Source organism: Ammospiza caudacuta, chromosome Z (genome assembly GCF_027887145.1).
Source record: "Ammospiza caudacuta isolate bAmmCau1 chromosome Z, bAmmCau1.pri, whole genome shotgun sequence".
Classification (NCBI taxonomy): Eukaryota; Metazoa; Chordata; class Aves; order Passeriformes; family Passerellidae; genus Ammospiza; species Ammospiza caudacuta.
Genome location: NC_080632.1, coordinates 40,698,816 through 40,722,844, shown reverse-complemented (window position 1 = coordinate 40,722,844; position 24,029 = coordinate 40,698,816). Strand labels below are relative to the sequence as shown.

General features: G+C 36.7%; 1 protein-coding gene across 2 annotated transcripts; it reads left to right on the top strand.

Annotated features, from left to right (window-relative positions):
- Positions 1 to 798: 798 nt before the first annotated feature.
- Positions 799 to 22,034, top strand: LOC131571309 (uncharacterized). Of its 2 annotated transcripts, none has more exons than XM_058823975.1 (7): positions 799 to 828; positions 3,835 to 4,012; positions 5,512 to 5,634; positions 7,643 to 7,684; positions 10,088 to 10,176; positions 12,252 to 12,344; positions 19,402 to 22,034. In XM_058823975.1, the coding sequence occupies exons 2-7, from the start codon at positions 3,901 to 3,903 to the stop codon at positions 19,588 to 19,590; spliced, it is 648 nt and encodes a 215-aa protein (XP_058679958.1). In that variant the 5' UTR covers positions 799 to 828; positions 3,835 to 3,900; the 3' UTR covers positions 19,591 to 22,034. The 2 variants fall into 2 exon arrangements, with proteins under 2 accessions (XP_058679958.1, XP_058679957.1); XM_058823974.1 differs by having other exon boundaries at positions 10,085 to 10,176.
- The last annotated feature ends 1,995 nt before the right edge of the window (positions 22,035 to 24,029 follow it).

Below are 24,029 nucleotides of genomic sequence, written 5' to 3'. Positions count from 1 at the left end.
TCTTGATTTTAAGAAAGCTTTGGCCAAAAAAAAGTAAATGTAATTGATTTTATGGGATTTTTTCTCATTTCAGTGAGATAAATAAAAATGTTACTCACTCCTGTAAAAATGCGAGGCTCGCTAATTACAAAAGGGTTAGATAATATGAATAGGAAGTGAAGGGATGCAAACAGATAGGTAAGGCCAATTGAATCTACTAAATTTGATAACGAAAACCTACATATTACCAGGGCCTCATGGGCAAAGAGATGAATCACATCTAATTTTTAGCAGCTCACTCATGTCACAAACATGGGAATTGATGCCAAGTATGGGAATTGATGCTGTGCAGGCAAAGCCCATTTGATAGCTGGGAAAATGTTTAAGCAGTAAGTTTGTTTTGAGCTCCCTGAAACAGAGGCTACAACTCCTACTTTTAATATGTCTGTATTACTATAACCCTAGTATCTGCACGTGACTCAGCCCTGGAAGAATGACAGATAACAAGAACAACATTAGTGACATAAAATATAGGAATAGAATACACAAAACTAGTGGCTAAAAATTTGCGTGCAGTTCTAGGCAGTTCTGTGGCATCATACAGAAACAGGCATTTAAAAGTTTGCTCCTACAATTTCCAACCCTTTTGTAATTCCAGGAATAGTTAGAACCATTGGAATGTTGATATAAATGAGAGTGTGTAGAGATCTAGAAGATTAAATCCACGTCAGACTTTTGTTTTATTCAGAGGTTTGGCTTCCTGCCCTCTGTTCAGACAATAAATTGGCTGTAACAGAGCTGCTTCTAGCATTCTGTTCAGTAGAAGTGTCCCAGCAGAGACAAAATAAGGTAAGCAAGAATGGCAGATTACAGCAGGATTAAATAATTTAAGATTATGTTATCAGACTCTTTGTTGAAATTTTATGAGTGATTGTTTCAGTTGACCTTAAAGTTTTCTTAAGAAATCTCTTTCTTCATCTAGTTTATGTTCATTTTTGTGTACTCCTGTCTTGTTTAGATCATAGATTTTGTAAAGCCTGATTTGAAGGAGACTATAACCTCATCTTTTATTAGCTAGAGGATGCCAAAAATTCTTTTTAATCCACTTTTAAATTGGATAAACCTGGAGGAATTACTACCTCTGCTAGCAGGCCTGACAGCCACAACCCAATACACTCAACTAAAACAGTTCTGACACTGTAAGGATCTTAGACATATGTTAGGAATTTGTCAACATGGTATGAGATAATATTTGGAACATACCACCATATGGATGAATTCCACAGTTTTAAATGTTGTTTTTATGTACTGAATTTGATTTAATTTAATTTTATGATCACATGTGTCTTGGGATTAAATGAAAGAGAAAGCAAGCAAGATCACAACGGGAGCAAGAGAGGCTATATAAGAGGTTTTCTTTGCTGTCTTCATATCAATGAATTAATATAATCCATGTAGTGGTAAAAAACAAATTTCTTCTGCTTTTAGTATGATCTTGTTTTCTTTGGCCACAAACATACTCATTAATTTCTTAAAAGTAATTAGACTGCTGCTAGTTTCAGCAGTTTAAAGAACTTTAATTCCTTTATACATAGTTTGGATGCAAAATGAAACTTATCAGAACCAAGTTATGAAAACAGTGGTTGACACATCTGCAGCCAAGAACAATATCCAAGTCTTCTTAGTCCACTTCAATATATACCTTACAGAAGAGAGAAAATAACCGAAGAAATAGGTATGAAAGACATTAGGATAAAGAAATCAACATAGGAAGATATACATGGCATAAAAGACTGTGACAAAGAGTGAAAAATGTGGGCATAGGTGATGTGTGTATAAGAATATGTAATGACAGGAAAGGTTTCTTGAAATGGGAGCATTTATATGTCACTCAGTCTTAAGGAATATATGGCTCTTCAAGGTGTGAAAGCTTGTTTTATTTATTTTAGGGAGTTTTAATTGTTCTGGAGAACAACTAACTGGCTTCTGGAGAGCCAACAGAGGTGAAGTTTTACCACAGACTTTTCCATTTTCTACTTGTTTAAACAAACCAAACTAATTAAAATTTAGTACAGTCCTTCATAACATCAAGGTTACCTGTCCATAGTTCATCATAGAAAGTTTCTTCAGAATTTATCCACTTCCTAAACATGTTTCTGAGAATGTCTTTGAACTGGCCTGCCATCTTCTGGAATTCTTCAGTCCTGACTTGAGGACATTCTCCTTTTTGTCTTACTGTTGCGAGTGTAAGCAATGCAGGGGCAAGACTGAAGATAGAACAAAACCAGGAATTGGGATCTTCAGAACTTCTGATTAAGAGCAGCCAAACTAGAATTACACTTGTTTTTAGTAAGAAACTTGAGTAGGTTATTGTGTGGTTTTGAGCCTCGCAGACCCAGCAAAGTCTTGAGTCTTTAATGTTAATGAGCGCCTAGAGACTTACATCTCTCAAGAGCCACAAGGTGGCATTACTGTCCACACACACCATAGAGCCCGATACAGGTGGAAGTTTCCAGAGACCAATTTCCTGGTGAAAAAACCCCACATAAAATGGGGGTTTTTTGTTAAGAATGCTCAGTGATAAAGCAGTTTCAGCAAGATGTGGGAGACCCAGCTTTTTCGTTCTACCTCTGACTGGAAGTTATCATTAATTATATGAGCCCTATTCACAAGGAAGAGCAATCCCATATAACAAATATTTCACTTTTCAGTGATCTAACTGAATGTTGTTATAACTAGAGTTGAAGAGACTGAATAAGAGCCGTAGTTATCCCTTTTAGTCTGGTAACAAGAGAACTGCCAGGACAGAAGTTTTTCATTTCATGTAAAAAATTTAATATGAAGTTTTGCATCAGGGAAGTGAGCCAAACCAGAAAACAGGACTGCCATACTCTTCCTTGGGTGAATTTACAAACCATTACACTTGTGTCAGAGCCTTAATCTTTCTGGTCTGACAGATATTTAATTATTCTGTGCAAGGCTGCATGGGGCTAAAATTGTACCCATCTTACCCTGTTTCATTCTCCAGGATACCAGACAGAATTGAAGCTTGTTGTTTTCTTTGGTCTGCACTTGCCATAAACACTTGCCATAAACAGGTGACTTCAGGAGAGCATGTAGACTTCAGAATTTCAGCTTTCCTTTCTTTAAACCAAAGTAAGATCCTTAGCTTTCCTGAAATGCAGTGATTTAAATTGCAACTTTGGGATTACCTTAGTAGCTGCCTGGGTGGTTGCACCATCAAAGCAGTTCACATTCTTAGACATCAAGCTCTCCTTCAGGTATCTAATCTGATATTCCTTAATAATTATAACATATTCCTCAAGTTTCCAAATTCAAGTCCTCATTTCTGAGGCAAGATTTCCTGAACCTTGGTTTAAGATATTGCAACATACCTATGTACACCTCTGAGAGTCAGATCATCAGTCAGCATAATTTTCAATCACTTATTAATACTTTGACAATTATCTTATGCTGTATCCACAAAATGAATGTGATTTTTCAATTCAGTTAGCAAAATGTAGCTAGCTTCCTATGATTGACAAACAAAAACTGAAGTCACAAACACTGCTTATATATTATCCTAGGGGAAGTCTTTCAAAACATATTCATTCAACACAACTGTGTTATCCATGTTGATGTGCATCTTAGTGAAAGTTAGGTAGTTAACTGATTTACCATCACTGGAAACGCAGTTTTTTTGCTTTGCAGGACAAAGGCTTGGATCATGCAAGCAGTCAAACATTTTTAGAGTCTATCTACTTCTATTAACTGTCATTTATCAAAATTATATTTGAAAACTTGTTTCTCAATGGAAACACAAAGTCTTGTGACAAATTCTAACTCCTACTTTAGGACTCAAAAAAGGAAGTCAAGTGAGATCATCATCATCATCATCAGTATTTCTTCAACGCCTTGGCAATGCTGCTCCGCTCAGGCCGCATAATGCCGTATCAAGCGCCTCTCCGTAGAAGGGGGTCTGTAAGGACGACATGTCTGCATGCAAGTATGAGAACAGCTCCTGTAAACTCAGGTAACTCTTCCCTGAGTGACAAATATGTTTATAGTCTTGAAAAGAATATTCCAATCCAAGGCAAATTCCAACAAAATTAAGCATGTGGAGCAGCTTTTCTATAATTCTGTCAAAAAGAAAAATATTTGGTGAAAAATAGAACCCCAAAGCTACCTTTAAAATAACCAGAACAGAAATACTTCTTAAAATACTGACATTACATTTTTCATCCCACCATGTTCATACCAGTAATTCCTAATGTACAAATGTACCTCCCTGGAGAAGGTGAATGATAAGCAGACCTGCCAACCATTCTAGTTTGGGCACTGTACTAGTTCTTTGGGTGCTCTAGTTCTACTTATAAGTAGAATTCTTGAACTATAGCTACTTTAACATAATTTTTTAAAAAGATTTACTGTATTGATTATTGTAGTTGTTCCGTTACTTTTTAGAACAACCCATGTTTTTTTCTGGAAGCCTGATTGCCAGCTGCCTTTGAAGAGAAAATCTTTGTCCAACCACAAATCAGCTATACATATAATCAAAGGTCCAACACAGAACCTGCCACTTCTGGAGTGTGTGGTTCAAGCTGTCAGAATGTGCATCATCCTTCTCTTTCTGCAGAGTTTCTGCTCAGCCTAAACAGGGTGGAAAGAAAGCTTCTTGAAAAAAATGAAATTTTTTCAAAATATTTGCCTAAATACAGATGTTTCAGAGCAGGTATCTTATTATAAAATAAGTAAAAAAGTTTTTTGTGAAGTCAAGCATTCCTAAAACATTATGCTACTGATGATGCATTCTGTGTATCCTGTTGTTTTGTTTGGCTAATTATTCTGGCAAAGGCAGGATTTTTTATCTTGCAGCATACCCTGGAGGTCTTTGTCATTTCAGAAATGTCGTAACTGCATTTGAAAGTATCAAATCTCTTCCAGTAAAACAATGTTCAGCTGAACATAATCAAAATTGTGACTTACAGTGTTATTCTGGAGGTGTCTCATATCAAGGTGTCCAGACATACATCCTTCTGACATCCAGAACAACACAGTTGCATTTAGGAATGAAAGAGAGCAATTTCCCTCCTGGCAGCTTTTAGTTAGAAAGACTTGGGTTTGTTGGTTTGTTTTTTGTTTGTTTTTTATTTATTTTTTTTTTAGGACAAGATATCTGATCCCCAAACTAAATGCTGCTTTTTAGCTAGCACTCTTACCTGAAAGTCCTATTTATACCCAGATCCAATATTCAAAATGCAAAACTGTGAAACAGGCAAGTTTCCTGGTCACTGACATAACCTTCTCAGCAAAGAAATATTTATTGTCCTTCTTCACACCAATACCAAGTCCTCAAAACAGCTGCTTAAGCCCATACTAGATAATTTCTAGTATGTTGGCTATACTGCTCATAGTTCAAATATACATAGATTATCAAGTAAGGATTGTTAAAAATGCCCTTGATCTTTTTCTAATGGAATGATGTAATTTCTTTGCTGATAGTAAAATGAATTATAACTCATTTTTTATTAGGGTTTAGGCTGCGAAAAACATCGAAATGCTATATACTAACTGACAATTCAAAAATAGTGCATTTTGATATAGATGAAGATGGTCATCATGAAATATCTACCAAGGATTCACAATCCCATGAAGGTAATGTTCCTTACATACCAAAACTCACCAATTGCATGTATAGTACTCAGGAAATTTTCAAATGTACTATTACGTGTCACATGTCCCTGGGCCCCTCTCTCCAACAAAGACATTGAGGCGCTGGAGCATGTCCAGAGATGGGCAGTGGAGCTGGGGAAGGGTTTGGAGCACAAGTCCTGTGAGGAGCAGTGGAGGAAGCTGGGGGTGTTTAGCCTGGAGGAAAACAGGCTCAGAGGGACCTTATCTCTACGGCTGCCAAACAGGAAGGTGTATCCAGGTGGGGGTCTTGTTACCTTCTCCCAGGTAACAAGAGGCCGGATGAGGGGAAATGGCCTCAGGTTGTGCCAGGGGAAATTTAGATCAAATATTAGGAAAAATATCTCTGTTGCTAGTGCTGCCAAGCTTTGGAACAGGCTGCTCAGGGAAGTTCTTGTGTCTCCACTCAGTAGGGATTTAGGTGTTTGGATGTGGTGATTAGGAAGATAGTGTACTTGTCAATGTCAGATTATGGTTGTATTCAATGATCATAAGGGTCTTTTCCAATCTAAATGATTCTAAGTGATCCTGTTCTCTGTAGACATAACAATATATTGGATCTGTATGAACACTGATAATGATACAAGAATACTTTTATCCTGATTTGCAGTAGGTTTATTATATATTTAAATAATAAGATTATATTGTTTACACTCATTTGATTAAGTGGGAAGTCTAGACATTTAGCTCAGGAGAGAGACAAAGGAAAGGTAATGCTCAAAAACAAATGCAAAATGGAGAATAGGGCACATTTTGGAATTTGTGGGGTTATTTTGTTTTTAATTGAACTCTTTTGTCTCAAAAGAGGCTTCAGTATTTGACACCAGAGATGTTATCATAGCTATCATCATGCAAAGACTTGTTAGAGGATAGAGAAAAATTAAATTATATCAAATGCAATTATTCTAGAATTATGCAATTATTCTAGAATGGTACCATTTCCAGAGATATGAAAGCAGGAAAAAAACTCAATAAAACACATTTTTAACCATAAATAGAGGGAAAAGTTGAAATCTTTTAGTTGGATTAATTGATTAATTAATCTTTAATTGAATTACTAAAACTTTCATTCTATTAAATTGAGAATAATGACAGCTACACTGATAGGGTACTTAAGTGTGTTTTATATATTTTTCAGTATCTTTTTCTTGATAACTCCATCAAATTTTGGAGTCACTCAGACAATTATTATTGTTAATTTATGAACAGAACCAAAACCTGTATAGGTATACAATGGAAGCAGTTTGTGAACAAATACATGGTCTGACAAGCCTGATGTAGAAGACACTGATATTCCTGCAACACAAAAATGACACCAAAATCAAACCAAACAAAAAAAGCCCAAAAACACCACCACCAACAAAAAAGGAAATGTTGTGTAATATAATTGCGCACAGAAGCACCAAAGACATATATTCATGACGCAGTTGCAACAACGTAATATTAGGAACAAGTTGTATCAAGGATGTTTGTGACATTTTTACCAGAAGTGGATGATGTTTTCCTCAGCTGACTGGCTGTGTGATTCAGGCTGATGTTAGAAAAGCCAGGAACAAGCTGCTATTTTTTCTTGTTGCCTTCCAGTCCCATACATTTAATATTAAGGTACTCACTTTCACTGCCAAGGGACTTCAGGCTCCTCTTTAATAGCATGCTAGGCTTTACAGCTGGTCACCATCTTCTTGTTTCTTAGGTGCATTCTCTGTTGCAAAATATAATTAAGCAATCAATACACTTTTTAAGCTCAGTGTTCAGACTTCAGTGTACCTGTTCACAAGTCTAACTGTACAACCTTACAGGGTTAAGTGAATTCAGAGACCCTCAAGAAAAGAAATCTGATGTCTGTTGCAATTAGACATTTCTTCTCAGATTATGTTTCAAAACAATTCTTGAAGCGGTTTCTATTTTTTTTAAATCTGAGGAATGCTTAGATCTCTAATTCCACGTATTTGTTAAATACCTTCTATTTTAGATATTGCGTGGTTAAGCGTGTTCACAAGGAATGAAGCACCAGGTAATGAAAAACATCTTGTGGGGAAAAAAAGGTATCATCTCTGTTAGGGTCTGGTTTAGAAAATATATTAGAGCATAGGAAAAGAAGGTAGTAGTGTTTTACACATAGACTTGCCATTAGAACTAACATACTGTATCAGATTTTTCACTTAGCTCAGGTTACTGGACAGGTCTAAAAATAAAAGAGCCTTTCTGTGTTCCATAAGTAGAAATCTTCAAAGTTAAAAAATTTGTAAATTAGGAGTAGTGACTTGGACTGAAAGCAAATGTATGTAAGGGAATATATTGTATACAAACTGGAACATACAATTTTTTCTATAGAAAAGTGTGTGTGTTCTGCTGCTGGCATATGAGACTTAAAGTGAAGACCTGTTTTAGCAGGAGAGGAAAACCAAAGAGAAATTAATATGAAGAAGGAGGAGGCTTTGGGAACTTTCATATTATACACTTACGAAATTATTGAGAAAATCAAAGATATATTAGTTCAGCTATTACAGTGGAAGAAAAATGCACTCTAATTCCAATAATCAAGGGTTCCTGTAACAATAAGAACAAATCTGGTCCAGTACCAGATGTACCTTGAAGAAGGGACAAATGAAGATTTCTAAGGAACAGTATAAAAATACTGATATCCTCCCAAATACCAAATAGGGATATCCTCCCAAATACCAAATAGGGATATCCCTAAGCAAGATGTTTTTTTATTTATTTAATTTCAAGGCATTTTCTTTGCATGGATTTTAAAATTGCCCCTTGGACTCTGGTAAGGTTTTAGTGACCAGAGAGACAAGGTAATTAATTCAAAATCCATCAGAGTGGAAGTATCATTGATATACAATCACAATAAGGTTCCTTACTTTCCTTGCCATTCTCTGGCTGCTTGATAGACCAGTTGCCACATCTTTTATAAGTGATAAAGTTGGGCTCCTTTGGACTTACTCAGACTAAACAATGTATAAGCAAGTCACAATAAACTCTAGATGGAGCAAGACAAGGATAGTTGAGACGTAAGTTATGTTGATGGGTGTCCCTGGTGAACTGGATGGACTCCTGCATACCTCCTTTGTTGTCACTCTTGCCTTCAAGAGAGAAAACTCTTGACTTCGATAAGAAATCTCTCTTGCCTGTTGATATGTCTCTTAAATGCTACAACTAAAACTGGACCATTGCCCCTGAGGCAATCTAAGGTGATATCACAAAAAGTAATACAAGATAACAGAATTGTAGACCTGCTATAGTAGCCTACTATATTTATCTAAATACTCATTTAAACTGAATAAGGCATAGTCAGTTTGAGTTTTTCTTAATTTTTAACAAGGATTTTTAATGTTATTTTCATGCTAAAGTGGTCTCGGAAAAATTCCTTCAGAAGAATAATACAAAAGCATTACACTTAAGGAAAGTTAAGACAACTAAAATCAGGTCCAAGAGAAGCTAAAATTAGTCAAGTGAGATGAATACATTCTGCTAATTCTCCGTATCCTTCAAAAGCAAAAAAATGCCTTTGGTAATACTCCAAACTCCTTAACTGTAAGTGGTAATGCATAATAATCTAACATTTTAAAATTTGTATTCAGCTGCTGTAGTTAAACATATAGATCAACTGCCACTTTCTTTTATATTTTCTGCCTTAAATGGAACTTGTCATACTTCTAAAAGCACAAGTGGTGTTTTTTGAAGTAAGTTTGCAAGCCAGTCAGATAAGTATAGCATCACTGAGCAGTCATTGTAATATGTAATTACAATGTATGTAATACATATATATTGGGTTTGCTAGGTAATGCTCTTGTGTGCTGTAAGGGTTGGCAAAGGGTACCTTAATTTATTTACTTTTTGCTGACGTCTTGAAGTACCAGAAGGTAACAATGAACATTGTCACTTTAGCAGGCTGAAGAATTCCCATATTATTGATATCATCTTACTTCCTGCAGGTGAAAAAACAGTTTTAGCTCAAAAATGGAATTTATCCAATGCACCCACAATTATAATAGTAAAAGGATTATTATCTAGAAACATGCAAAAAGTAGAGGGGAAAAAATCCTACATTTTGCATATTGACATATACATAGCCAGGTGTATAGAGTAAACGTGTTTACTACACATATGAGTTATCTACCACTACATTTGCCTTTGTAGTTCATATGACATGTAGTAATGTACAACTGATATTTCATACATTGACCATAAAAGTAGAGAAATTAACTATATATATGGCAAATTTAAAGTCTCACAAAGTCACAGGCTTTAAATACTTTAGACAAGAGAAAGGTATCAAGAGTGATTATATTTATGCCTATTCCCATGCCTATAAAGTATGTTTTCTCTTTGTAAAGCATATTCAGCTCTTCTTTATTTTATAAAGTGATACTCATATTATTACAATATTCTCTTCTGTGTAAAGCAGATTCTAAAATTTTGGTGAGCCTCACACAGAGATCAAAGCTTAATGAATTTGTCTTTTTGTGCAAGAGTAAGAAAAATCTCTCTCTGAAGGTAAGAAATTGTTTATTTTCTTTATAACATGTGGATGCTCTCTCTTACTGTAAGACAATTTCCCCCACAGAACTTTTCAAATTCATTTTTCTTACCACCTTCTACATTTCATAACTTCTGAGTATGTCCCCTTATTCTTTTTTATGAAATACTGAGAGAAGATTATTGCAAAAGTTTTTGGGTTAGATAGTTGATTACTGCCACTAGAAGATAGTCAGGGATGATGAGTTCCAGTCTCTGTGGAGGAAGAGGGAGCTTCTTAGCCAGAAAACATGCAGGAAAATAAGAGGAGAGTAAAAAGCAGAAGTCTTGCCTTGGAAAGAGGTGAGTTTAAGATGGGAATTGTTTTCTTCCAATGAATGCACATCACAGAACAAGGAATGTGATGAAGAGAAAACACAGCTGAACATCCAGTTTCAAACATTTGCCATCTGGCGTCTAAGCATTCCCATTTTCTCCAATCTTGTGAAGGTTTGCTTCTGATAGGAAGGGAAGGCAAGGCTAGTCTTCCCCAGAGAGGGATTAAAGCCAGTGCTAAAATCTGTCTGAGAAAGAATATTTTGTTGCAATTTACCGTCTACAGCAGAGCAAAGGTCCAAGAAGCTCTGTTTATACAGAGATATTGAGATAAAGAATAACCCTCTTAATGTCAGCCATGCATGATGGTGGAAATCACCAAATGCTTTCTCAAAAAGTCATGGATTTTTTCATTTGTTTTTAACTCACAAATGACTATTCATAAAATCTATTTCCTGAATTTTTCTAGGGAAATATATATTGTAAGACACATAAATCATATTTTGCCCTATTACTCACAGAAAGGGATTTTCCTTTCTGTCCTTGAAACATCAACTATTTTTAAAGGATTTTTCTGGTTCAGAGGTTACCTTCTCATAAATCAATTTTTTGAAGGGTGTTCTACCAAATCAAGAGAAGAACTGAGTGTTGAGCCTGAATGGATTTATCATAGCACAGGTCCCCCATGGGGTGATAATTAACATTGACTCCATGATTTCAGAAGGCTGATCAATTGCTATATCATATACTAAATATAATATAATATAATATAATATAATATAATATAATATAATATAATATCATATCATATCATATCATATCATATCATATCATATCATATCATATATCATATATCATATATCATATATCATATATCATATATCATATATCATATATCATATATCATATATCATATATCATATATCATACCATACTTCTAAGAAACTCATTGCCCTTGCAGACAGTCTGACACAGCTTGGACCAGATTGGTGAATTGATTCCAAGCACCACCACCAGTGTCCAGTTAAGAAATCACCCTTCGGTAAACAAATCTCCATAACACATTCCACATGAGCACAACAACAGTGCAGCAAGTGAAGATAAGGAATGTTTATCATTCTTTTCTCTGATCTTCTCATAGCCTTCCCCAGGACAATGCCTGGGAAAGTTGTGCCTGCTGCTCTCTGTGGCCAGAGAGCTGCAGCCACAGGATTTTATTTTCCAATGAACTATTTTAAAATTCCAGGTCATACCAGATTATGTTTCTTGACACAATAGAAAGCAGTTCTTATCTGAAGATGAAGACATACTTAGCATCTAGCAAATGTGTAAAACCTTGGAAAGATCACAAACCTTTCTTTTTCCAGCACAATACAAATAATTTCCTTAGTCTCAACAGGGATTCTGGTATGGAACAGGACAAGGCTTCTTATCTGGAAAAAAATTTTGGTATCCTGGTACAATATGGTTCAATCAGGGTTGCACTTCTAAATAGGACCTGAACATTACATAGTTTGAAGGACTGTCTTGAGTATTTGCATTCAACCCAATTCATTTTGCTGTGCAAATTATGAAACAGGAATATATCAATGAAATTTTTTCAATAATTTGTCAATTTATTAATCTGGGATTATTTGAATGTAATAATTAATGAACTTTTTAAAAATATCATTTTTTAAGAACTAATGCCACATTGGATGGGTTTGAAAAGCAAAATATGATGAAAAAATTACCAAATTAAATTTAAAAATTAATAAATCTGTTTGTTGTAAACACAGGTCTTAAAAGCATCCTGTTCAGAGCCAGATTGTCCTTCATTTAAGGGATGTGATACGAAAACTTGCAGCCATGAAAATCCTGACTTTAAACAGGTATACAATCATGATCAAACAAATAAAAACCTGTGTGTGAGACTGTATATGCAAATACAGGTGTGTAAAAAGGGCATCTGAATTCATCCTGTTACTCATTAGGTGACAAATTGCTTACTTTTCTTTGAGCTGATTTTTTTTCTCAGAAAAGGAAAAATACAATAATGACTACATCCTTCAATCTCCAGGCAAAATATCCGACTTTGAATTAAAACATGAGAGGTAGATATGTTTCCTGTATTATTATGCTTATACAAAATGAAGGGAGACAAAAAGTAGATTTTATCTGGTACAAATTCTTCGGCAAGATACAGAAAATCTGGGTGAGTATATTAGCAGAAGGTATGTAGAAGGATCAGATTACAAAAGTTATGATGTTTAAAGAACTAATGAATCCATCAGTCATAAACTTCTGGGAAGTAATAAAACCCTGTCATTTTCAGGGTTTTTTTCAGACGAATCAGAAATTCATCTGATGGATTTCATGTAATCAGATGATTATAAATCGGGAGTAATGTATTATGGACAGAAATACAGTTAAATGGGTGGTTTCTTCACATGTTTTTGTGACGAAAGCTTGGTTTTGTTGACTCTTCTCTATATAGAAATGATAAAACATAGTAGGCACATGAAGGAAATTAGTTGCTCTTTGGGATACCTAAACTTTAGGATAGTAGGTGTTATAATCTAGAGAAAATGCAAAACTAAGGAAATGTAACTAATAATATTTTTAATTAGAATTGTAGCCCTGTGGCTTTATCATTCAACTGAAAAGCCAATCTTTCCAATTTCACCAGGCAAAATTAGAACTATCTGGACCCAAGTAGTTTCAGAACTTCATAAGATGTTCTGTGAAACCCTGAAAACCTGAAATTCCCAGCCTAAAATTTCTAAAATGCTGACTTTTCTCCTAAATCAGTAAGCATTGAATTTCCAATTCCGGTAAATTGACATCTATCTGAAATGGTTTCCAACAGGTATGAGCTACACTACTGATAATTAATGAACAAATCTGCTACATTCTGAGCCTGGAAAATCTAAGTGGGTCCTTCAGTTCAAGTTCTGCTGAGTTACTCTTCTGCCACTAATATTCTTTGGCTCCCCACAGAAGGAGAAAGCAGCAAAGCTTAGGAAATTTTTAATGCAACTTTTAGTCTCTCCCTTGTATGTTATAAACGATCACAGTCATATTAACTTTTGCAAATTATTTTTAATACACTTTTTTATTTCATACAATTTTTAAACTGGAGCTGTTCACAGAGGTTTAGTGTCCTTGGGGCAGCAAGTTTTGGGAGACATCTGGAAAGAGCTGTAACAATTACCTGTAGAGATCTATATATCACTTAGTGTTTTTAAACATAGTTAAAAGAAGATTTCTGGGAACCCATTCATTACGTAGTAAGACAGATAGTGATCTGCTCGTCGTGGTTTCTTACTGATACCCTGAAATAGGAGAAAAACAGTTACTCATTTGTATGAGGAGAAATCAGAAACCTGCACTTGAACCACATCCAGCTGGGTAAAGAGGCCAAATCATAGTCAACTCTGAATCATGAGATTCCTCATAAACATTCTAAAATGAATGTACTGATCAGTACATTCCTGGTGTAATGAATAATGCCTGCATTGTCCTTAGGATCGTAGTGCACTGAGATGGAGAAATACTTCTCGTGGATAATGACAAAGCTATTCAGGGCTGCAATGTGATATTTAATCTGCTAGCTTTGAATAGCTAATCTTAAAGACAGGCATTTTCTTGTTTTTCTTGTTTCTACTGGCAGTCTTCTTGTTTGAAGACTGCCAGTAGAATTAGCAGAAATGTGAGAATCTGCGGACCCTATCATTATACCAGGAAGAGTTGTATAGAGTGTTGTAAACTTTCATTTCTGTAACCAAGGCAATTGAAACATTGAGACATGGTTCACAATCAATATTAATTGAATCCTCTTTTATTAAATTAATTTTAATATATTAATTAGATTGTAATAACAATAAAATATTTAAAATTACAGCAAGTAATAGTTTAATAACATCTGATTGGGGATTAAGTCAGAAAGACAACACCAATTTTTATTGCAATGCTCTTTTGGTTCAAGTGGAAAACTGCACTGTAGGCACAGCTATGGCCTCACACAGTTCACACAGTGGCAGCATCCCAGACAGAGCAGTAGTGGAGAAGCCAACCCCAACAGTTGACTCAGGACATTTGCTTATAACTGTGATTATTCTAACTCTATAATAGACCATGCTTATCATAATTAATAATATCATAGAAAAAAATGCAATTAACTACACAACAGAATGATCTCAGAGCTACAGAACAGTTTTTCACTTTAGATTCTCCACTTAAAAGCAGTTCCCCCACCCATTGCTCATAATTCTCCCAGTAGGTAAGACAGCTCCCATTTATATCATTTGCATTAATTATTGTGTGAATTTTTTACTATTTCTCTTTTTTTACTCTTCCAGAAGTGCAGAAATTAGTGAGCATACAATGGTTATCACAGAAGTACACATCTTCAGTACACATACACTACTACATCTGTAGTATCTTACTTTAGTGTAACTTCTGGTTCAATAATAATATTTAATGTATTCTTGACCCATTGCTACACTCAGACCTTTGATGATGTATTCATCACCCTCTCATCTTTTCTGAAGTACTAGTAGCACCCAATTTTCCCTCTGTTTCAGATATTCATTAATTAACACATATGCGTAAAAGAATACTAAAGGATAGTATTCAGCAATTTCAATTGCTGGATCAGGCTGTTTTTCTTCCAAGTTATTGTTCCCTGCTGGATAATGCAAGGTTTAGATCATTAGATCATTGTGTCTGGACAGCATTTGCCAAAGTTTTGACTGGAATATTCCAGCCTGGGTGGACTGGGACCTGAAGTACTGCAGCTGTGAAAGTTCTGTTAAGAGCTGCAAAAGTTTTTATTCCACAAGCCTCTCTATTTTACTGAGTAGTTCAATGAAGACAAGAAGGAAGGAGATTATACCAGAGGCTGTGCAGTCATGAAAGACTTTATTAAGAGACTTATTCTTTACTCCAGTAGGCCAAAATAAACTCCAAACATGTAAAATCTGGTGAGGCCCCCTAAGATACCTTGATCCTGAAGTTTTTACCTTGTAAGTACTGACAGTGCCGTGTTTACTGTGCTTGGCAGCAAGCTGACAGAGACACAGTCCTTTTTGGCACCCAGCATGCAGCCTGAAGTTTTGGGGCTTTTTGCTCCAAAAGTTGATTCATCTATTGAAAAGCCAGGGAGTGATCTGCAAGCCTCACTCACTCTTCAGTGGTCACATATGGCCAGCGCAGAGTCTGATGGATGTTGAAAGTGGACTGTTCTGGGCTGAACATTCCTGTCATTCAGGGCTGCTGTATCAGAGATCCTGCACCTTCAGTATGAATCGAATCAAAGGTGGCAGAGTGAATGCCACAGCTGATATTGCCAAAGCATTTTTATTGATCACCTTGGCAGCAGTGTACAGGCCAAAATTTTCTTTCAGTGGAGGGATGTCCAACACACCTGGAGCTGACTGACCCACGGCTGGAAGCACAGCCCAATTTGTCAGGAAGGACCAGCTGTGGTAAAAAAATAGACTGAGGTGTGTTGCTCCAGCCAGCATCCAAGCCCCTGCACCAGATATTCATTCAGACCCACTCTCCTGTCAGGGGAGAGAACATGCAAGAAATGACACCTCACTTCTTAACATTTAAAAATGTTTATTGAACCACAACAAGGGACTGAATAAAGAACAAGGGGCAGTGCTGGGTGCTTAGCTACTTAACTTTCAATATTAGAAAACTTACATGAAGAGACACCAGATCTTAACAGAACTTCTTCTAACCTTATAACATACATTTAACATTTGCAAGAACCAACACCACACTATCAGTTTATTAGAGAATAGCAAGAGCAAAAGTAAGGAAGTTTTTGAATTAAGAAAAAAACTCAAAAGTAAAACATATGAAGGTCAGAAAAAACCACAAGTGATGCAAAAGCACTTACTCACCTCCTCCCCTGACCAATGCTCAGCCAGTCTCTGAGTAGTAGTCTTCTCAGAAGCAAACACCCATCCTCCCAACCCCACATTTTCCATCCTTTACATCCGTTATGACTGGCCATGACATCACATGACATAGAGTATCCCTCTGGCCACTCTGACACAGCTGTCCTTCTAGATGTGTTCTGTCTCATCCTCTTGCCCATCCCAGCTTATGCACTGAGGCTGAGTGGAAAGAAAGAGAAGCTCTTGATGTTGTGCATGCACTGCACAACAGCCAAAATTTCCAGTGGTGTGTCATCAATCCTGTTTTAGCCACAAACCACATAACTAATCTGTAACGCCTTCCAATGTCCATAACTTCTGTGATACAATTGAGGTGGCAGCTCAGTTTTACTAGTTTGCTTATCATCATTGCATGACTCTTGTCTCTTTGATCACATGCTCTTTGATTCTCTTTGATCTGAGGCAAAATGTAGATTGCAGTGTGCCCCACACTCTGTGTAACACATCGTAACATGACAAGATGCTCTGTTTCAGCTGGCCTTCAAATCCATTCCTTCTTATCTTCTAGTTTCTTCCTAGGTTACAGTGCAGGATTTGAACCTAGCTTGGAGTAATGCTCATTGTGCCATATTTGATCTGACTTTATATAATTTTGAGTCTATTAATTTTAAAACTTGTATACTACTCTCTCACATCTTTTTCTGTAGTTCCCATCACTGACATGTTTTTCTTTAGCCTGTGAAGACAATATTTGTGGCATTTTTCTGACATGAGCATATGTGTTCTATTTCAAGTGCATTGTGAACCACTTGTGGGACATGAATAAAGGTGAAATTTTTGTCATTAAATGTGAAACCTAAGCTGTAAATTGGTTCTTCATTTAATGCAACGAAAAGCAAAATATCAGATTGTAACTAAAAATCAGCAGCTTTTTTCTTGGAACTTGCAAATTGTCTTGAGTCCTACTGTAGAAACTGTCCTTGGGAGGAACATTATCTGGCAGTAGTCCACCACATTCTCCAGGTTTTCTCATCATCCTCCTTTACAGGTCATAATAGAAAATCACCTCTGCCGTAATTTCTTGCAAAACATTTTGCTCTTTCCAATGACCTGCTGCGCATCCCAGCCCTGATGGTGCTTCATTATGCTTCTATTTTGAGTTCTTCTTCCTTCTCCCACCCAAATAGCGCCATTCTCTAAATAATTTTCCTCTTACACTTTTCCATCTAATTTTCCATCATTTCATGCAGGTACAGTGGGTATTTTTAAATCTCTGAATCTCAATTTGCCTTTGTAAGCATGCAAATTTTGCTTTACAAAACCCCTTTGGAATCTCCCTTGCTCTAGCGTGAATTTCTGCGTTGTACATATGAATCTCTTTCCTTGCTTCTACTGGATTTCTTTCACCAAACATTCTCATTCCTTTTATGTTTATTTTTTACATTCTGAGTCCCTAGTAGGTATTCGTTTCCCAAAGACAAATTTTCTTCTACTTCCTTAATAGTATTTTTTAAAACTTAAATGTTTTTTGATTGAAGCTGCAGACGCTGTTGTTACATTTAATTGATCAGGACAGAGTGTTCTAGCTGCTTCCCATCATAGCTTTGAAGGTGTATTCCCCAAGTTTCTCTGAAGTACTCCTCAATAATTGCAAGACAATTTCTTTCCATCTCCTGTTGTCGTACGGGCTAAAAGGACACATTGCTCCTTCTGTCAAAAGGTGGTTATTGCCAACACTGTAATTTCCAGCAAGCTGATACCCTTAAATGCGCTCCTGCTTTTCCTCAAGGATTCTGTTTCCTTTTAGAGGTCCCCTTAAGCAATGATAACACACCAGACTAGTCAGAGTTATAGAACTGGGCAGAACACGGGCGGACCTATAGAAGATAGGCAGAGCAAGAGTGTTGAAAGTTAAAATAATTTGAATTTGATATGTTCAGTCTTTCCCAAAGGATATTCTAAATTCCCTGCTGTCTGGCAGGAAGCTGAGTTGGAGGAAACACAAATCTCAACCTTCTACTAATTAATGTCCCACTATTAGCATCAGGTAACTACTCACACAGTATTTATTCACAGTTACTCCTTCTCTCAGTGCACAGAGGCAGGAGCAGGGGCTCATACCCCCAGCCCAGCAGGTTCCAGGCAGCTGTGCACAGTCACACCCAGGGCTGCTGGTCCCAGCAGCTGTGCTCACACACACTGCCCTGTAATCTCCGTCCAGCTACAGCAGCCGCTTGGATGTGATGTGGATTACATGACCTGTGGTAGTGCTGGAGGAGTGCTGGAGACCACGGGCAGGTTCAGCAGCCCTTTGGAGCCCCAAGCTTAGCAGTTTCTGCAGATTTCAGCACATACTCTTCCTCTCGCTGGCGTGATGTTTTTTTGCAACTATTTTTCCATCCCCACCCTGAGATGCCCAGTCAGCACAAACACATACACCCACCCACCCTCACACACACACACACACACACACACACACAGAGTAGCTCTTTAGACAATAGCTATTGGTCCAGAGATGGATCTTTTTAAAAAGTGCATTGGAAACTGGAGATATACAGAAAAGCCACAGGTAATAGAGCGTAAGTTGTTTAAGAGTAGTTTTTACTGTAACATTCTAATTTTACTTCAAAAGAGACAAGCAAAACTGTGGATTGATATTTTACTACTAGTGGCAATTGATAGGGTAGGCTTAAGGTGAGAAAATAACCAAATGAAAAACTTAAGTTATCATAAATACACTGAGTAAACTGTGCTGGTGTTTTTATGAAGCAAAGGAATGCATCTATTAGTCTAGTATTACTCAGTCTTTTGAGGGACATGGGTATTACTTTTATTCATAGTTATCACAGAATCTATCCCAAAATTATTAGTTGTTGCCTAAGGTTTATTTAAAAATTGGTAAATATGAGTCACTGGAGAAAAGTATAACAAGCATAAAATATAACAAACTAACAGCATACATGAATTTTTGTCACGTTTGACATTATAGAATGGCATTAGAAATACAATGTGGTTTTTATGTTGTGTATTTTCATAGCTGAGTGAAGAGAATAACCTTTTCATCATGCATAACCAAGGAACTTCAGTGCAGTTCCAGTGCTATGAAGACAGAAGTTACTATCTGTGTGTGAATGATGACTCACTTGATATTCGCAAGCTGGAAAACAAAGAGCCCAATGAGGAAAAAAATTTTTACTTCAGGGTGTCATATTTAGAGGAAAAGTAACTTGTCTACTTTTCGGTGGCCTAAGTGCCCATACATCTCCTAAGAAGATGAGGAAGTTTGAGACCAGCTAATTTCTGTTTGGGCTAAATTTTTACATTTTCATAATCTAAGCCACCAGCATCCTTTATTTCTGGACATTCAATAGCAAAAGAGGAAGGTCAAGTTTGAAAAACATACTAACTGATCAGTCTCTGTGTCCTACCTTCCAATTGTGTTTTTAAGGAAACAAAATATTCTGGTGTGGGAAAATATACAGGGGATATTTCAAAGATGGCAACAATAAGGAACATATATGAAAATGATCATAAAATATGCCATTAGTTTTCCATGTGATAAGCATTTTACTTTCTATAAACTGTCTCTTATAAGCTCACCTGAGTGTGACAAGAAAACTTTCAGAAAACTTTCAGAACTTGTTAAATGCATATGTACATATCCTGACTGACTGACTTGGAGAAAGAGTCAGAAAAGGTGTCTTGACTCTTTCTGAGAGCAAGGGAAGATGCTGGAAGCTAGAAGATGTCTCTGCACCTGTAGCTCCAAGCTCCATGTAGTACACTATGCAATTTCAGCATCTCTCCAGCATGGCAGCTCTCTAAGAAAATGTACACAGACCATCAGATGCACAATGTGCAGGCAGAGGGAGGGAGGCACATTGAACTGATGGGCCATAAGAGATGCCTGCAAATGCAGCAGAAAATTGCTCTGATGTATTGGCTTCCACTTCTAAGTCACAGAGGGAAATACAATCACATGTTCAATTGCAAAGCAGAGTGCAGAACAGCATCAGAAAAACAATAATATTCAAAATTAATGAATAAAATAAACACTAAGTGTTCATGTGGGCTATACTGGAGGAGCCATAAGAGTACTTACCTTAGAGCTACAGGGTCGGTCAATGCCAAATGGAAGATGTTGACACTTAAATGTCTATAGAACATGCCCTGCAAACCATAACATATTTGAAATACATGAGAAAACAACCTGAAAGTTATCAGGATCACTAAGGGTTAAAGATCTGGTTCTTCATTGCTGTACATGGACTTCCACTCTGATTTAGTGGCCATTTTCTGTGATGCAAGTAATTTGAGACTCTGTGTGTATAAATGATAGGCATGGTGCACCTACACCAAGGGACTGCTGCTTAGTTGCAGCAAAACAGCCTACAATATAACACACTTGCAGGAATAATCCTGTGCAGGTATAATAAACAATGCACACCTGAAATAAGAATCCTAACATCAGTCAGTCAATCACGCCAATGCACATTGCAATAATGCAATTTTCTATTGTAAACTAAGCTTCAAAGGTCTGTGAGGCCTTAAAAGATTTCACAGCTTGCTTGTTGTATTCTTCAAATAGCGAAAATCTTTATGTTCGTTATAATGCTCATTGAAGAGAGCTTTTAAATATTTTCTAAATAATACTTACAAGCTCTGGACCTGCCAAGAGTTCAATAAACTGCCAAGAGGTAGTGTGAAGAAAAACTCCAAAACTCTAGATATTAATTTCAGCATTTATTACACTAGAATCAAGTTAACTTAAACTGCTTAAGATGTTACACAAGAAATAGATTCAGTCGTAGTAAGTACATTAGTTTCACTATCTGATACACTAACACTTCATAGTCATACATTTATTGTTGGTAGTGTAGTCACCTCACTAAATTACAGAATGTGCTAGATGGGAAGTTGATGAAAAGACGACAAGTCACCATAAAGCTTGCACAAAGCATATTAATGAAATCAGCATTGCTGATATCACCACAAAAGTAACATTTACCTCAGTTAAATTTGAATCTGTTTTATAGTTAAAATTTAAATTATGGTTATATGCAGAATTTTGTACTTTTACCATGTGCCATCATTTTAGCAATTCAAGGGAAAATAAGCCCTTATGGAATACAGCAGTCACAATTTTGGATTTGATATATAGGATAGTAATATCATTTGACTTCTTTTCTCATAAAACACAGTAAAATCAGACAACTTCATAATTCTTAATGTACATAGTAAAGCAAGTTTAAAAATTTTCTATCCTAATCTTTGCTGGAGTTTTATTTTGATCATAAAATCCCTTCAAACTGACATTTTCCAGTTCCCACTAATCTAAGTGTCTTGTGAGTGGCAGAAAAGTTTTTAATATGTGAGGTGGAAATAATTTAGAAATTTTATTTTAAAACAGAAAATCGAAGAAGCCATTTCAGAATGGCTTTCATTTTTAGCCTTTCAGAAAAATATAGTTTCAAACACTTTACAATAAAATCCAATGTGTCTAACATTCAAATATGAAATATAATTAGTATTTTACTGCTTAAAACAACAGTTATATTCTTTAACTTTCATTTAACAGATGTGATAATTATTAAAATAATATATATATGTCGCTCTTGTATTTCTGCCCTTCCAAAGCTGTGCCTTAAATAAAGTACTGCATTTTGTTCACTTAGACCAATGTAATGCAAGTATTCTTCATATATTACTTGTAGTATTTTGACCATATTTTTGACTTCCTGCAATAAAACCCGTGAGAAAAACTACAATAACTGTAAAGCAAGTGATCTTTCTCTGTGTTACATACACTTCCTTCATTACAGGGAGCCAAAGGAGCTAGAAATTTGGGTTAGAAGTTGTCATTTTTCTTGCCTCTATTTGATATTTTTTCAAGGCTGTGTCAGCATGTGATGGTGTATCCCCACTTCCCCCATTTCTGCCCGAGCAATGGCCACCAGTGTTGTTTGTGGTTCAGGGCCATAACCCTTGCTCAGCAGCCAAGGGCCATAATCCTTGTTCAACATTCAGTAGACACTGAATGTCTCTACAGTCTAAACAAATTATTACAATCTCACATAGGTGCAATTACAAAACTGCTAAAACTTGTAAGCAATCCAAATGATGCAGTTTCAGTTAAGGATCTTCAGTAACACAACATCTCGGTAGAAGGACTTGTTTATGCCTCTTCCCTGTTGTTAAATGCTCACCGTGCACTCACAGTCTGATGTCAAGGGTTCTTTTTTCTTAGATAGGATGATGTGGTCAGGGTGCCATCCCAGTAAATACAATGCATGTGTGTCTTCTAATTCCCTGCTGATTCAAACAGAAGAATACTCTCCCTTGAGTGTTGCTACTTTTACATGTACATGGTATGAATTTTGAAGATGCATATAAACAGACATTATTTTAGTGTCACTTTGGTTTTGATTCTGCTTGTCCATAATTTCTCTACCCAAAGAAATCTGTTTGTGTGCTTTAAGTGTGACTCTCCATATTCCCTGTTTATACAAAGAGACTGCAGAAAAGGAGATTCTCTACCAGCCCCTCTCTTTATTGCCTCTGGCCTGACTGGTGCCCAGAAACAAGACTCTGTGGCTGCTACTGCGCAGCTCCTTGAAGTCGTCCATCTCTAGCACCATCTTGTGGTATCTTGTAAACTGCTATCCACATTTCATCACATCATCAAGCTATAAGAAGTTCTCATTCCGCTGAAAACAAAAAATATATTTCTTTTTCCAAACCTCGATATTAATTTCCAAATTACATGGAGCCTAGATCTCCTGGATCTAGCCTAGTCAAAAGTGACTGAAAGGTGCAGACTAACAGGTCAAGGAAAAAAACTTTTCCCTCTATTTGGCATTTTCAAGGCTATGTCTGCATGTGATCGTGTGTCCCCATTTCCCCCATTTCTGCTCGAGCAATGGCCACCAGTGATGTTTGTGGTGCACCTGCTGACAGATACAATAGTTCAGGGCCATAACTCTTGCTCAGCAGCCAAGGGCCATAACTCTTGTTCAACAAGGCAAGGGCTAGTTGAGCGCCTGCCAAGTGCAGCTGGTGCAAGTCAGCCATCCTCCCCCACAAACAAAGCACAGCCCAGGGCCCATGGATCTGTCCCATGGGACAGCAGGCTGCAGCCAGGACCTCCCCTTGAGCAGGGACACCTCTCAAAGGTGCTCCTTAAGGCTGAGAGATTCCTTGTTGTAACAGATCCTTGGTAAGCGATCAATAGGATCCTAAATTTTGAAATCCTGCCCAAGATATAAGGGATTGATTGCACCCAAGTCGTGAGTTCCATCCTCACACACATCCTCCTAAGTTTTCAGTCAAAAATTAACTTTGTTAAACAAACATTCAGCATTCAATTAGTATACTCATAAATAACATTGGCACAAAATCAAAGTTCATGGGTTCCACCGATGCACAAGGACGTCAGGCACGAGAGGCGTTAGGTGAGACCGGGATCCTTTGATTCGGTTCACGTCTGCGTACTTGCTTCTCGGTTCTGGGCTCAACAACAGGTTCTGAAGTGTGATATGGTTTGACGTTTTTGGCAGGAACCCATTTAATTCCAGCACCTGTGGAAATAGAAGCATACCCTTTCCCCAAATTATTAATCAAAATGGACCTTCACTTGAACTGTTTAGAAAATTAAAAACGTACAGA